We start from the raw sequence: 13,494 nt of genomic DNA, 5'->3' as shown, positions 1-13,494 counted from the left end.
GGGCGGGGCACACACGCGGGGAGGAACAGCCAGCCTCACTTCGAGGCTTCCCTTATTATCTCCTCCCCCGCGTCCTGAGCTGTGAGTTGGGTAGAGCGGTCACTGGTGACAGACAGGAGCAGGTGCAGAGAGAGAGACCCGGGTGAGCAACAGCGGCAGGTGGTCGTGTTCAGACCCTGCCAGCAGGTGCCACCTGTTGGTTCTTTTTTCCTGACACAGCAGCAGGAGTCAAGTTCAGAGGAGGGGAAAGTTCAAATATAAAGCCCGGACCCCTAGTTCTAAGAAAAAAGGGGGGGGGGGCAGAAATCAGGACTCTAGGTCTGAAGGAGGAGGATTGAGGCTTAGACCTCTGGTATAGGGGGAGGAGAGCTGAGGTTTGCATTTTTGGATCTGATGGAATAGAACCCGAGGGTTTCTGGGTGTAAGAGGTGTTGGGTGTTGGAATTCAGCGGTGTGCACAGTAGACAGCATCGGAAGGACTGGGGGAGAAGGCTAGAGTTCGGACTTTGTGGGTAGGAGGGAGATGGTGGCGACCTGTTCCCACTGGTAGTACATAGGGTCTGATACTCAGAAGAACAGGGTCCGGGCTGTGTTCCGAGTTGTGTGGCAGTGCTCAGTACTCCAGGGTCACATTTCGTGCTAGAGGGCAAGCTGAGGCCATGGCTAGAAATATCTCCCCAAACTCGGCAGACGCCCAACTTTCCAAGCACACTCCCTAGCACCTTAAAAAACAATCTTTACTAAGATCCCAAGTCTTGACAAGCGAGGTGAATACCACGGATACTTTTATTACGTCTTGGCATTCACATCCCAAGCCCATCTTCCCATTGTCCCATCATCTATCAACCCAACAACTCAAACGCTCAGCGGTCTATGCGGGAAAAACTACAACTCCCAAAATGCTCTACGCCCAGGCGGGCTCCCTTAAGAACCCATGCAGTCTCAAGCTGCGCGCGTTCCTTTGTCATTGGTTTTCAAGGCGTCGCAGCCACCGGGGGTCCATGGCGATGATTGGCTGGCAGCTCCTGCTGTTCAAGATCCCAGAGGAGGCGACGGAGCCTGCGTAGTTCTCGGTGCAATGCGTCATCCGTTACAGGGCCCGTGAGGCGCAGACGTGAGCTGCCCAGGGGCAGGATAAGAGGAGGATGCGAGGAAAAACTTTCAAAGATATCCCCTGTGAGTATGAGGAAAACTGAGTTAAATACTTAGCATGAGTGTGAGGTAGCCTATCGCCTTAAGTAAGAAAAAAAAACTACAAATCCCAGCATGAAACGTGGTTCTCTCTGTTCCAAAGAATGATGGGAATGTTAGTTAAAACTAGGGGGAAAAGACGAAGGAGGTGACACCTAATTCCAGCGCTCTGGAGGTAGAGGCAGGCGGATCTACAGAGTGAGTTACAGGACAGCCAGGGTTACACAGAGAAACACGTCTCGAAAACCCAAAAAGACTAGGAAAAAAAGGACCATTACCAGGAGAATAGGGTCCCAGGTCCCCTGGAACCTTGAGGATGGGCTGGGAAATATTGGGAGAGTTCTGAGGATAGAGAAACCTATTCCTATGTTAATTGGGTTGGGGTTAGAGCTGTGGAGAGAAGGGGCTAGGGGATTAAATCTAAGTAAAAAAAAAAAGCAAAAACAAAAAGCAAATGTTTGAACTCTTCTTAGCTTATTGAAGGGGACCCCAAAGTAAGTTAGCCCTATGACTGTTATAATTGCAGCCAGTCTTTAAACCCTGTGGAGAGAGCATCTGGACCCTGGGAAGTGAGAGGGTCTATATTCCCATCCAGAATTCCGGGTGAAAAAGAGAGGAGGGCTGGGAACAGGGACTCTTAGGTCCCAAGTAAAGAAGACATCTCAATGTTTGTTAACCCATTTTTGCACACCTGTGTCCACAGCATCTCGCTCTGCAGGTGGTGGGTCCCAGGCTGGTGGTGGCCCACGGCCAGGACCCAGCTGGTAGTGGCTGAGGAGATGGTGGAGCTGAGCCGGAGTCAGGGTGGGGTAGTCAGTCCGTAAGCTGCTCCATGAAGCCTAGGGGAAGCCCCAAAGTTAGATGTCTATGGTCACAGCTGAGCCCCGTAGGGCAGGCCAGCCATCCCAGTTTCTTAGGAGGCTGTGTATTCCTCCTTCCAAGAGGATTCAAAGTACAAGGCCAGGTTGGGAACCATGGTGAAACTCTGTCTCAAGATTAAAAAGTAAAAACAGGTCTGGAGATGCAGGTTGGTGGCAGTGTTTGCCTGACATGTGCAACTCCCTGGGTTCAATCCCCAGTACTGTAATAAGATAGAAATCAGTGAAGTTAAGGGTCTGGAGTACAGGCTCTGCAATTAAGAACCATTGCTGCTCTTGCAGAGGACCCAGCTGAGAACTGATTCAGTTCCCAGCACCTACATTGTCTGTAAGTCCAGTTCCAGGAGATCTACCTTCCACTGCTGGCACTTCATGGACATGGCACACATATATATGTGCAAGCAAACACTCATACACATAAAATAAAACTTAAAGAAAAAAGTAAAGCCCCAGTGATTGTGACCACCTTTTATCCCAGCAACTCAGAAGGTGGGATAAGGGAGGTGAACCATTTGTGAGCTCAAGTGAATTCCAGATCAACCAGAGCTACATAGCAGGATCTCAAAAAAAGAAAAAGAAAAGAAAAAAAAGTAAGATTGTGTGATCTAGTTTTCAGTCCACCTTGAATGTGTGTTTGTTGACACAGTTCCACAGTTCCCAGCATCCAGCTTATACTCAAGAAATGCTTAACCATCATTTTCCTCTGTCTCAAACCAGAATTTCTGACTCAACATGTCTAAGAAATGGAACACAGAAAACTATTTCTAGCAAGTTCCACTAGCATTCAGCAGCGTTCAGACACCCATGCTCAGTCATTCTTGACACTGACTTCTGTAGCTGTGAGCAGAAGTCATCTCTCGGGATGGAAATGACTGGGTCACAGACAGGCTGAATACAGAGGGCAGAGCTGAGCTAAAGATTCAACCGTCAAAGACATATAAAGCTGACCAGGAGTCACCTTGAGCAGGGAGGTGCGCGGCACACAGAGCAGGTTCACAGCAATGGAGAGTTTCCGGAAGAACTCAGTGGCAATGTCACCCAGCCCAGCTCCTTGCAGCCAATCCAAAACAAGATCCAAGTTAGTTCTGATTTGGACGGCTCGAGACCATTGATAGAAAGGTCGGCCTTGACCTGTGTGGGAAGAAATGACAGGCAATGAATGGCTCTACTTCCCAGATAAAGCTACCCAAAGCTGAAGCCTGAGCCTGGGTTATGTCTGCCTGGATTAGGTCTGGGGAGATCCTGGATGTTCCCAGCACACCCCTCACCTCGTTCCATCAGTGAGTTGAGAAGAGATGCATTGGAGAAGAAGAACAAATAACCAAAAGTCTGGGACACAAGGTCAGGATGCAGCTCACACTGACTGGTCAATTCTAGAGCTGCCTGGAACACACCCAGGGTAGGCCTGAGCCCAGGTGGCATGGCCTCCAGCTCCGCACCAGGCCCTGGCAGCTCTGCCCCAGCGGTGAAAGGGTTACTGTCTAGGAGAGCTGGAAGTGTTGAATAAAGTGTCTAGGGAGGAAAGAGAGGCAACAATTTGAGAGTGACTGTTAGCATTCTGTCTAAACTCCACCCCTACAGTTACCTGGTAATAGCCAGGTAGGCCTGGCCCACTATAAAAGGGGCTGCTTACTCCTTCCTCTCTGTCTTGGATCTATTACTTCTCTCTTGCCTTCTTGCTTCTCCGTGTCCCCTCACCCCTTCCCCCTTCCCTTCCCCCTCTCTCCACATGCTCACGGCCGGCCTCTACTCCTCTGCTTCTCTTCTCTCTTCTCTCTTCTCTCTTCTTCTCTCTCTCTCTGCCTCTACTACCATCCTGGCTCCCCTCCCCATGCCCTGAATAAACTCTATTCTGTACTATACTGGTGTGTGGCTGTGGTGTGTGGCTGGCCCCTCAGAGGGAAGAGATGCCTCGGCATGGGCCCGCTGAGACATCCCCTTCCCCCACACCTCACCACACACCCACAGGACATACTCTCTTTATCTCTTTGTCTTTTTATAAACATCAGTGATAGTCAATGAAGACAACGGGGAATTCCATGAAGAGCTTCTGGGGAATTGTAGTCCATTCTAGCTTCACCATTCCCAGGGTACGCCATCATCAAATCCCTATTTCATAGATAGGTTTCTAGCAGGCATTAGACTCCCTGGAAGAATCTGTCCTGAGAAATGTTTTTGGGAAATATCTTAGGTATTTTAAGAGCATTTCTCATGCATTATGTAATTTGTAGTTCTCACAGAGAGATAGCACATGTCGAACAGGACACTGGACAAAAAAGGGCCTTCTTCACTTAAGGAAACATTTGAGCAGAATTTCCAAAGGAAATTAAAAGAATGGAGAGTCCAGAAGTAGAAGTTGGGTGGCAGCCAGCCAAGGAAGTGTGAGCATGCCAAGGACAGGAAATGAAGGCAATGGCAGAGAAAACCTAAGAGTGCACTTGTCGAGAACATACGAGAAGTAAACCCTCAGAGGAAAGGGTTTCACAGTCAAGGCCACTCCCAGAACATACAGATTGTATATTTTAGGAGATTCCCTCTTATTTTACAGATAAGAGAATTCAGTATACCATATCCAAAACCCAATCAGCAGTAGTAAGGTCAAAGGTAGGAGAGGGGAAATCAAACCCCACAAGAATACTTCAGTAAAAAAAGGACCGAGGCTCAGAAAAGGGAAATGAAGTCAGATGCAGGAAGTGATGTCAGCAAACACATACACAACTTAGCAGTGAACCTCACAAGTACAAGCTTTAAAACAAAAGGTGACTGATACAGAGGAGGCCAACTAACTCAGCTGGACAAGACATAAGGATAGCAAATGAAACAGGAAATGAACCAGAAAGGAAGTGATGTCATCCCAAACAGGAAGTGATATGACAAGAGCAAGGTGCTTGGGTGAAATGGGGAAGTGACTCCAAGGAGAGAGAACTCGTAGGTTAAGAAGGAAGTGACGTCAGAGCAAGACAATGTCAGTTAAATGGAAAGTGAAGCAACAGCAAGGCCCACCTTGGTGAGGTAGTAGACAGACTGCTGGAAAGTACACATGATGACCTCATCCAGGAGGGCCAAGGCCTCATCACACAATTCCAAGTCATTGCAGAGCTGTGGGTCCGAGGACAGGCCTGGGGGTGAGAGGGGAATCGGGCTGACTGCTGGAGCCTGGGTTTCCAGGCTCAGGGTATGACAGCGGGACAGTGGGCTGGAGCCTCTGCTCACCCTCCTGGTCAGCCTCTTTCTCCATCTCTAGCACTTTCTCCTGAACAAAGCTCAACAGCTCTGTGGTGTTGGCCATCCACAGTATGAGTGGTCGCAGCTCCACAGACACAGCCTCCGGGGTCAGAGGTGCCTCAGGGACTCCCTCTGGGTGGCTAAGGGAAGAAGAGGAGGGACCCTCAACACAAAGACCAAACTCCAAGGTCTGAGTTTTCCCCCACCCAGAGAGTCACAGAACTTGCACGAAGGCACCAGGGGAGAGCTAGCTCTAGACCCAGCTCTGTGACTCCAGATCTGTGCACCCCAGCTTTCTCTTACTTCTCTGGCTGGCGGTCTCCAATTTCTTTAATTTTCTCCTGTAGAACAGTAAGACAAGAATCAATGTAAGGGGCTGGATTGAGGGAATTGAGACTGTGCCAATTACTTTGCCTAAATGGACCTTTCTTGAGCACAAGTATGCTCATACATGTGTCTCTGTGTGTGCATGTATGTTACAGAGCTGGGTCCGTGTTTGGATATGTGTGGGTGCACATACATGTGGGGCCTGAAGTTGATGTTGGTGTCTTCCTTGGTGACTCTCCACTTTATTGAGGTAGGGGCTGTCCCTGAATTTGGAATCTGTTAATTCCAGCTAGTCTAGCAAGCCAGTTGGCTCCAGGGAGCGCTGTAGAGACTTCCTGGATGCTGGGATGACAGGTGGTCCCCATGTCTGCCCAGCTTTTACATGGGTTCTGTGGACCACAGGCTTCCAAGACAAGCATGTTACCCCTGAGTCATCTTCCCAGTTCCACACACATATACCCCACTTCCATTAGCATTGTCTGGCTTCCAGTTTAGTGCAATCCTCCTAACTTTGCCCCCTACAAGTGCTGGAATTACAAAAATATGCCATACACATCCAGCTTCAGGGCATTTAACTGTTTGTTTGTTTGTAAACATAGATTCTCTGTGAAGCCCTGGATGTCCTGAAATTCACTCTGTAGACCAGGCTGGTCTTGAACTCCCAGAGATCCACCTGCCTTTGCCTCCTGAGTGCTGGGATTAAAGGGAATGGGGCACCACCACCCAGTGCCTTTTAACTCCTTCTTTTGAGACAGTTTCTAACTAAGTTGCCCAGGCACAGATCTTAAACTTTCTTTGTAACTCTGCCAGGCCTTGAGTTTGTAATCATCCTGCCTCAGCCTCTTTTGTAGGTGAGATGACAAGTCTGTATCACCAGGCATACTTCCCCTATTCTAACCCTACAGTCACAAATAATCTGTTTACTTCCTTCCCTTCTGCTCACATGGAGTTTCTTCTTACTGCCAAGAAAGTCTCCGACCCGTCTAGGACCTCACTCAATGAGACTGTCCCTCTCATTCTGGATCATTTCTTCCCATCACTTCTACAGCGGTGGTCCCACTGATGGATCCTCCAGGGTTTCTTGTTGATTTTGCTGTTCCAAATTACATGCCCAAAGGGCTAGCCAACTCAATCCCTACAGTGACCTCTCCTAGCTTCTCAAGCTTCTCATCCAATGGCACCTCCTCCCACATTCCAGAGTGGTTTCCTCCAGGATTCCACAGCTCCAAAGGCAGAGGCAGGAAGATCTCAAGTTCAAGGTCAGCCTGGGCAACTTAGTGAAACCTTGCCTCAAAATAAAAACTAAAAAGAGGGCTGGGATGTGGTTCAACAATGCAGTGACTGTCTAGACTCCTCAGTGACAGGTCAGGGGTAAGGCTGAGCTCAGCACTAGAGTACCTGCCCAGAATCCATCAGTGAGGGACTGAGGAGGTGTCTCACCAGTAAAGCACCTGCCTGGCATACTAAGAGATCTCGGTTCCATCCCAAGTACTACTAAACAAATCTGAAAATCTAAAAGTAGTTATTTTTTGAAGCACAATGGATGGATCCACCGTTTCCCGGACCACTATGTGTTATTAGCTCAGCCCATCTCAAAGCATCATGGGAAAAGTAGTTTCCTCTTGCCTGAGGCTTGAACAGGGAGCTAGCTGATATAAATAGAAGAGATACTGTGAAAAACTTATAGGGGAGGGCAGGAATATGGCAGAAATGACGCAGGTGGGTGGCTGTTGGTGGAAAAGAGAAGGGGCAAGCGGAAGACTTGTGGGACAAGGGGTCACTCACCCAAACGGCCTCTTTGATGAGCCGGGCCAGGCGGCCCAGCAAGCGAGGCAGGTGGCCCAGCTCCAGCTCCCTCGCCGAATGCTGCACACACAGCGCCAGCAGAGTGGCGGGCCCGAGCGGGGGCAGATCCCCGAGGCCCGAGGCTGCAGCGCGCACGATCTCGCCCAACAGCGCCTCTTCCTCCCGTGGTCTGAACCGCAGCACCGGCTCGCGGCCGTCCAGGTAGGCGGCCAGCGCCTCGCCGCGCTCCTGCAGGCCACGGCCACACAGGCGACAAGAAAAGGCCCAGCCCGGTCCGGGTGGTGCGGCCCCGGGGCGCGCAGGCAGCCAAGGTGGCCGAGCGGGCCCAGAGCCCCCAGCGCGGGGGTCCTTGTACATGAACAGGAAATGCTCTCCCAGGCCTAGCAGATCTCCGGGGTGCAGCTCTGCCTCGCGCAGCAAAAGACAGCCATTGTGTGTGACCGGGGCGCCCCGGGATGGACGCACCATGGCCGGGGGCTCAGGGCCCGCGCGCACCGTGCAATGTCGAGGCAGGATATCTGGGGCGTTGAGGAAGGTGTCCACGTATGGAGCTGGGGATCCACCGCGGGACGATGAGGGCCCACCCCGGCCGAACACGTGCTGCTCTCGTGTCATCACATATACCACGAAGTCCTAGAACAAAGCAGAAGTTGCTGCTGTGGGGATGGATGTGTCCAAACAGCATCCTTCGCCCACACTATACTCTTTCACCCCACATCACCTCTAAATGATAATAACCTCCAGGATTTCTTCTGGATTCTCAAAGGACTCTTTGAGCATCCTTTGCCCATGAATACCCTCTTTCAGAAACACTTTGTGGTTCCTTCCTTTTGGGGGGAAAAACAGTTTATGGGGAAGGAGTTAGCAGCACCATGGCATTCATGTGGAGGTCAAGGAATACATTGTGAATCAGTTTTCTCCTTCCACTTCGTGGGATCTGGGGATATGACTCGGGTCTCTAGTCTTCGCAGTGGGTGTTTTTACCTGTAGATGCATCTCCCTAGCCCTGGCTCCACCCTTTAAAATAAGATCATTTGCATGGCCTCTAGTGGCCCAAAAAAACTAGAGATTTCCAAACAATGTTCTCCAGTAAATCGCCTTCTCCACTCTTGTGAGTCAACTGTGCAGTTCGTTTAGTGGACTCTTCTGTACCACCCAGCCTTATGGACAGAGGCTTCCACAGACATCCTACCGCCTTCCTAGAATGGTCTGTACCACCACCCTCAAAGAGCAGACCTTTCCAAGGAACATGTCCTCATCTCCCCACCCGGAGCACCACTTGTCAGTTCTCCAGTGTATTTTCCTGTCCAGTAACAGTTTGTCTTGGAATCGTCACAAGCCAGTAATGAATGGACATCTTTATGGAGACACCCCATGAACCAAGGGGACTCCATCATCTCCACCTAATAAAGGCCCACTTACAAGAAAAGCCCTCCTCTACTGTTGTAGACTTTCATTTCCTTCCACCCAGTGATGGACTCGCTTCCAAGAAAACATATCGGGCTGGAGAGATGGCTCAGAGGTTAAGAGCACTGGCTGCTCTTCCAGAAGTCCTGAGTTCAACAACCACAGTCAACAACCACAAGGTGGCTCACAACCAACTGCAATGGGATCTGATGCTCTTTTCTGACCTGTCTGAAGACAGCTACAGTGTACTCATTACATATATATATATATATGTGTGTGTGTGTATAATAAAATCTTAAAATAAATAAATAAATAAACCAAAATCAAATCCAAACTTCACAAAGGGGACACTATAACAAATTATTATTGCTTGTGTACATAGAAAACATTTTTTTAAAAAGAAAGAAAAGCCAGGCAGAGGTGGCACACGCCTTTAATCCCAGCACTTGGGAGGCAGAGGCAGGCGGATTTCTGAGTTCGAGGCCAGCCTGGTCTACAGAGTGAGTTCCAGGACAGCTAGGGCTACACAGAGAAACCCTGTCTCGAAAAACCAAAAAAAAAAAATAAAAATAAATAAAAATAAAGAAAACATGTCTGCAATGGACTCATTCATGACTCAAGATGGAGTTCAAAGATTCTTCACTGTCAATTAATGGATGCTCTCAATATTCGCATCCCAAGTAGTTATCCAGAGACCTCCACAGCTCTTTCAGAAATGTTTATAGATGCTTCAAAGAGGGGCCCTTCTTACATGCCCTATTTGATCCCTGAATGGAAAGATAATTGCAGAAGTTGCTGGTCTAAGTGGACTCACCTCCATCTTTAAAAATGGATGTACCATCTGACCGCCTTCCTAACATAAACCTACTGCTCATGTTCTCATGACACTCGACTAGGTAATACATAGAAACATGGCCTGATGGTACAGGTATGTTGTACCAGCTCCTCAGAAGGCTGATGCAGGGGGATCTACCTGGAGCTCCCGTCTCTACGTAAAAAGGCTGCAAGAGTGGTTCAGAAGCCCACTGCCTATACGGACTGCTCAGGGATATAGCGCCTGCTTAGCTGCTACAGAGCCTGGGTTCAATCTTCAAAACTACAAATGTAAAAATGCATACAGTTTCAGTGCCTCCCTACCTCCATAAGCAAGAGGTCAGGTGGTTTCCATGTGAACCTTTATCAATGGATTAGTCTGTTTCTCCCATCAAGAACAAAGATCTAGGTACCAAACAAAGGTTTCCCTGACCTAGGACACAGACTTTCCTTCAAGAAACGGATGTTTGCTAGGGATGTCCTTTTTTACAATGGACTGGCCTTTGACCAAGACCATGTTTTCTTCCAACTCTGAATGGAAGGAAACACTCACTATACCCCTCAAATGGGATCTTTGTATCTGCCCTCCACCTCAGCTCCCAACATGCTGTTTCCTACTTGGGAACCCTGTGGGAACTGCCATTAAACTGGAGAGGGCCTTAACCCAAGGTATTCTTGGTGTTGTAGTTTCTTCTGGTGTGGCTCTATGAGTAGGGGAGACAGAGCTAACCTGAGCATCCTGGTAGCCTTGGAGCAGAAGGAAGTAGGGACGGTTGCTGGGTGCCTGAATCAGGCATTGAGTCAACTGATCGAAGTCTCCAGGGTCCGTTGGTACCATCTGAGCATCGGCTGCCCCTGGGGCCATGCTAAGTGCCTGCTGCCTGCGTTCCTGCTGCCTTCGCCTCCGCCCCTGTAGACTCAGCTCAGACACACTTCGACGCAGGGACAAATTTTCAGATCGCTCCTTGCCCCCGGACCCAGTGGGGGTTCCTGATCCTGATCCTGGACCAGGACTGGCCAGAGCTGCCCCGCCAGATGCTGCCCGAGACCTATTCTTCTGGGTCCGCCAAGATGGGGCATTCGTGCCTTTGGAGAGATGAAGAACACAGACTATTAACTCTGAACATTGGTTTTGCCTGACTCCAACTTGGAGTTGTCAGCTTAGAAATTCATTCTTTTAACATTCATTTAGAAAGCAATCACTGTGTGTCAGAGACTGGTTTAGGCATTAACAGTGAGAACTGTTGTTGGGGAGATGGGAACAATTATTTCTCCCTAACAAGGTTTTCTAGCAGTTCATAGACACACAGAAGGCTCCCTATTGAAAGAAGCTTAATGAATAAATGTGTTTTTCCACTAAGGGAGGGAATTTCATGTGTCCATGGACACCAGAGACCAAAAACATGTGGGTCGAAATGTGTGCTTAGAAAAGGCCTTTTTTTTTCCTTGAGAGAGGTGACAATAATTGTCAGTCTTTTGAGTGGTTATTGGTGTTTAGCCTGAATATATGTCTATGGGAAGATGTCAGATCCCATTGAAGTAGAGTTAAGGACAGTTGTGAACCACCATGTGGGTACTGGGAACTGAACCGGGGTCCTCTGAAAGAGCAAGCCAGTGCTCTTAACCACTCAACCAACTCTCTAGCCCTCCTATTCTTTATTAAGCATGTGCTATGCCCTTTATATACGTTGTTCCATTGAGCCTTCACCTAGAACTGCGTTGAGATTCAAACTGAAAGAATGGGCTAGGCGCGGTGGTGCACCTATAATTACACTTGGGAGGTTCGGGTTGGAAAATCAAGCGTTCCAGGGCATCCTGGGCTACAGGGCAGAACCCTGTCTTTGTTAAAAATAAAATAAGCTATACCCCAAAAGTAAAGTAATAAAAGATATATCATGTAGGATATGCCCCTTAACCATGCCTATAAATCTGGACCCAGAGTAACACCACCAGTTTTGTCCTGCTGGCTCTGCCTTCCCTCCGGTTACACCCCACTCCAGCACGTCCAGTCCAGAATCTTCCCACTCTGTGCGTCCAGCCACCAGCACCTCCCAGAACCCTCCTCCCAGCACCTCACACCCAGGTCCCTGCCTTTTATCATGCAGGCCCCGCCTCCTCTCCCTCAAGCCACGCCCCCAGCGTCTCCTGCCTAGGGCCCAGTCATCCTACTGCCGGCTAAATCCCGCCTTAGGTCTCTGTGCCCTTCCCCGGCTGACCGTCTGCATCCGCAGCACCGAAGGCCTCCTGCTCCAGCCGTCGAGCCTCCTCGCGGCCTCGTAGCTCAAAGCGCCGCGCCCAGCCCGGCCGCGCGCGCCACAGGTCCTGCACCAGCAGGGGGCGCTCCGCGTCGGCCAGCACCCTCAGGTGCTCCGCCCGCCACTCGCCGCCGCCCACGCCGGCCGCGGGCCGGCCCAGAGCGTCGCAAAGCGCGTAGGCGTCCACGCAGCCGCTGTCGCCCGCTCCGCGGCCGCCCGTCAGCCCGTACCGCTCCAGCGCCTCCGCCACCAGCTCGCGCGCGGTGGATCGCTCCGTAGCCAGCACGCTCTTGTAGTTGGCGCCCGACGCCAGCCCCGCAGCGAAGATCTTGAGCACTCCCGGGGGCACCGCGGCACGCGTGGGCAACGGGGGCTCGGGAGCTACACCCGCCGCCAGTTCAGGCAGCTTCTTCTCGCTGGCCCAGCGCTGCGCGCCCCCAGGCGTACCCGGACCCCCGGCGCCGCCGGCCCCCGAGCCCCGAAACAGCTGCGAGATGCGCTTGGCTCGGCTTCCCGATGCGCCCCCCGCCGCCTTCACCGCACCTACGCGCCGCAGCTCCACGTGCGGCGGCGGCGGCGGCGGCAGGGGTTCGCTGCTACGGCTCCCCGTGTCGGAGGACGAGGACCTGAGGAAGAGGAAGTGGGAAGAGAGGACACAGAAGAGAGAATCAGAGACACAGAGACACAGAGAGACACCCAGAGAGAAAGTGACCCCAAGAGAGGGGCCGAAGACACAGAGAAACCGAAAAAGGGGGAGGGGCAGAAACTCAAGAGTCAGAAACAAAGAACCAAAGAGAGGGACACAGGCAGGGGTGGGGACAGAAAACCAAGATGGTGGTGTTGAGGTGGGAAGAACGGAGGTAAGAGAGATAAGTGACATAATTAGTAAAGATATGACCCTTGGTAAGAAATAAAGTGAAAAGAGAGGAGATGCCTACTGTGTTCCATCCCAGTGCTCACTTCTCTCCCTGTGCCTCGATGTCACCGTATTCCACTGCCACCCCCCAGCTCGCTTGTCTATTTAGGACAGGAACCACTGCCCACTTTTGTAGGGTCCCTGGGATGACTCAATGATAAATAGGGACAGATAGCAGGCATACCATAGAGGTGGCCACTTACTTGACAGAGGCAGCGCTGGGCCAGCGCCGCCCCAGTTTGGCCAGCTGTTTCCTTGGGGAATTGATCCACAGGCCCACTGGGAGATGGAGCTTCCCAAAGCGGGGGCTTCCGCCCTCCTTTCGTTCACCAGATAGCATGGCCCTAAGGGAAGAGGGTAAAGCCCCAAGTCCTAAGGCCACAGTGGGGTGGGGTGGGGTAGGGAGCTAAGGAAGAGATGATCAGTTCTGGTTCCTGAATCCCAGGGAGTTAGAGGGGTAAAGCGATGAACTCCTAGGTCCCAGGATGGGTGGATCATTGCTGGGGCTCTTACCCTGCTTCGGGTCCTGTAGCACCCGGAGGCCCTGGTGCCGTTGGCCTCCGTTAAGTCCCAATCTCTCTGTAAAGTGTTTTCCTCTGCCCAAGCTCCCAGCACTGGGTGGGGGACAGGAAAAGGCAAGAGGAAACCCGGCAGGAAGAGCGGGGAGGGGGCGTCC

The 13,494-nt window shown here is 51.0% G+C and overlaps 1 protein-coding gene across 1 annotated transcript; it reads right to left on the bottom strand.

Moving 5' to 3' along the window:
• Positions 1 to 753: 753 nt before the first annotated feature.
• On the bottom strand, positions 754 to 13,420 carry Rasip1 (Ras interacting protein 1). The gene is made up of 12 exons (XM_028789010.1): positions 13,332 to 13,420; positions 13,022 to 13,162; positions 11,864 to 12,528; positions 10,378 to 10,733; positions 7,407 to 8,060; positions 5,598 to 5,635; positions 5,283 to 5,434; positions 5,073 to 5,188; positions 3,338 to 3,581; positions 3,028 to 3,200; positions 1,883 to 2,030; positions 754 to 1,174 (listed from the first exon to the last, which is right to left on the bottom strand). Exons 2-12 carry the CDS (start codon positions 13,156 to 13,158, stop codon positions 975 to 977), a joined length of 2,883 nt encoding a protein of 960 aa, XP_028644843.1. The 5' UTR covers positions 13,159 to 13,162; positions 13,332 to 13,420; the 3' UTR covers positions 754 to 974.
• Positions 13,421 to 13,494: the final 74 nt, after the last annotated feature.

Source organism: Grammomys surdaster, unplaced genomic scaffold (genome assembly GCF_004785775.1).
Source record: "Grammomys surdaster isolate TR1022 unplaced genomic scaffold, NIH_TR_1.0 125769, whole genome shotgun sequence".
Taxonomy (NCBI): domain Eukaryota; kingdom Metazoa; phylum Chordata; class Mammalia; order Rodentia; family Muridae; genus Grammomys; species Grammomys surdaster.
The sequence above is the reverse complement of the archived record's forward strand: the minus strand, read 5'-3'. Positions and strand labels throughout refer to the sequence as shown.

Excerpts from the sequence above, each read along its gene's own strand:
- Rasip1 (XM_028789010.1), bottom strand. The coding sequence starts at position 13,158 with ATGCTATCTGGTGAACGAAAGGAGGGCGGAAGCCCCCGCTTTGGGAAG. Across the intron at positions 12,529-13,021 it reads CCCAGCGCTGCCTCTGTCAA|GTCCTCGTCCTCCGACACGG; the intron begins GTAAGTGGCCAC and ends CCTCTTCCTCAG. Across the intron at positions 3,201-3,337 it reads CAACTCACTGATGGAACGAG|GTCAAGGCCGACCTTTCTAT; the intron begins GTGAGGGGTGTG and ends CTTCCCACACAG.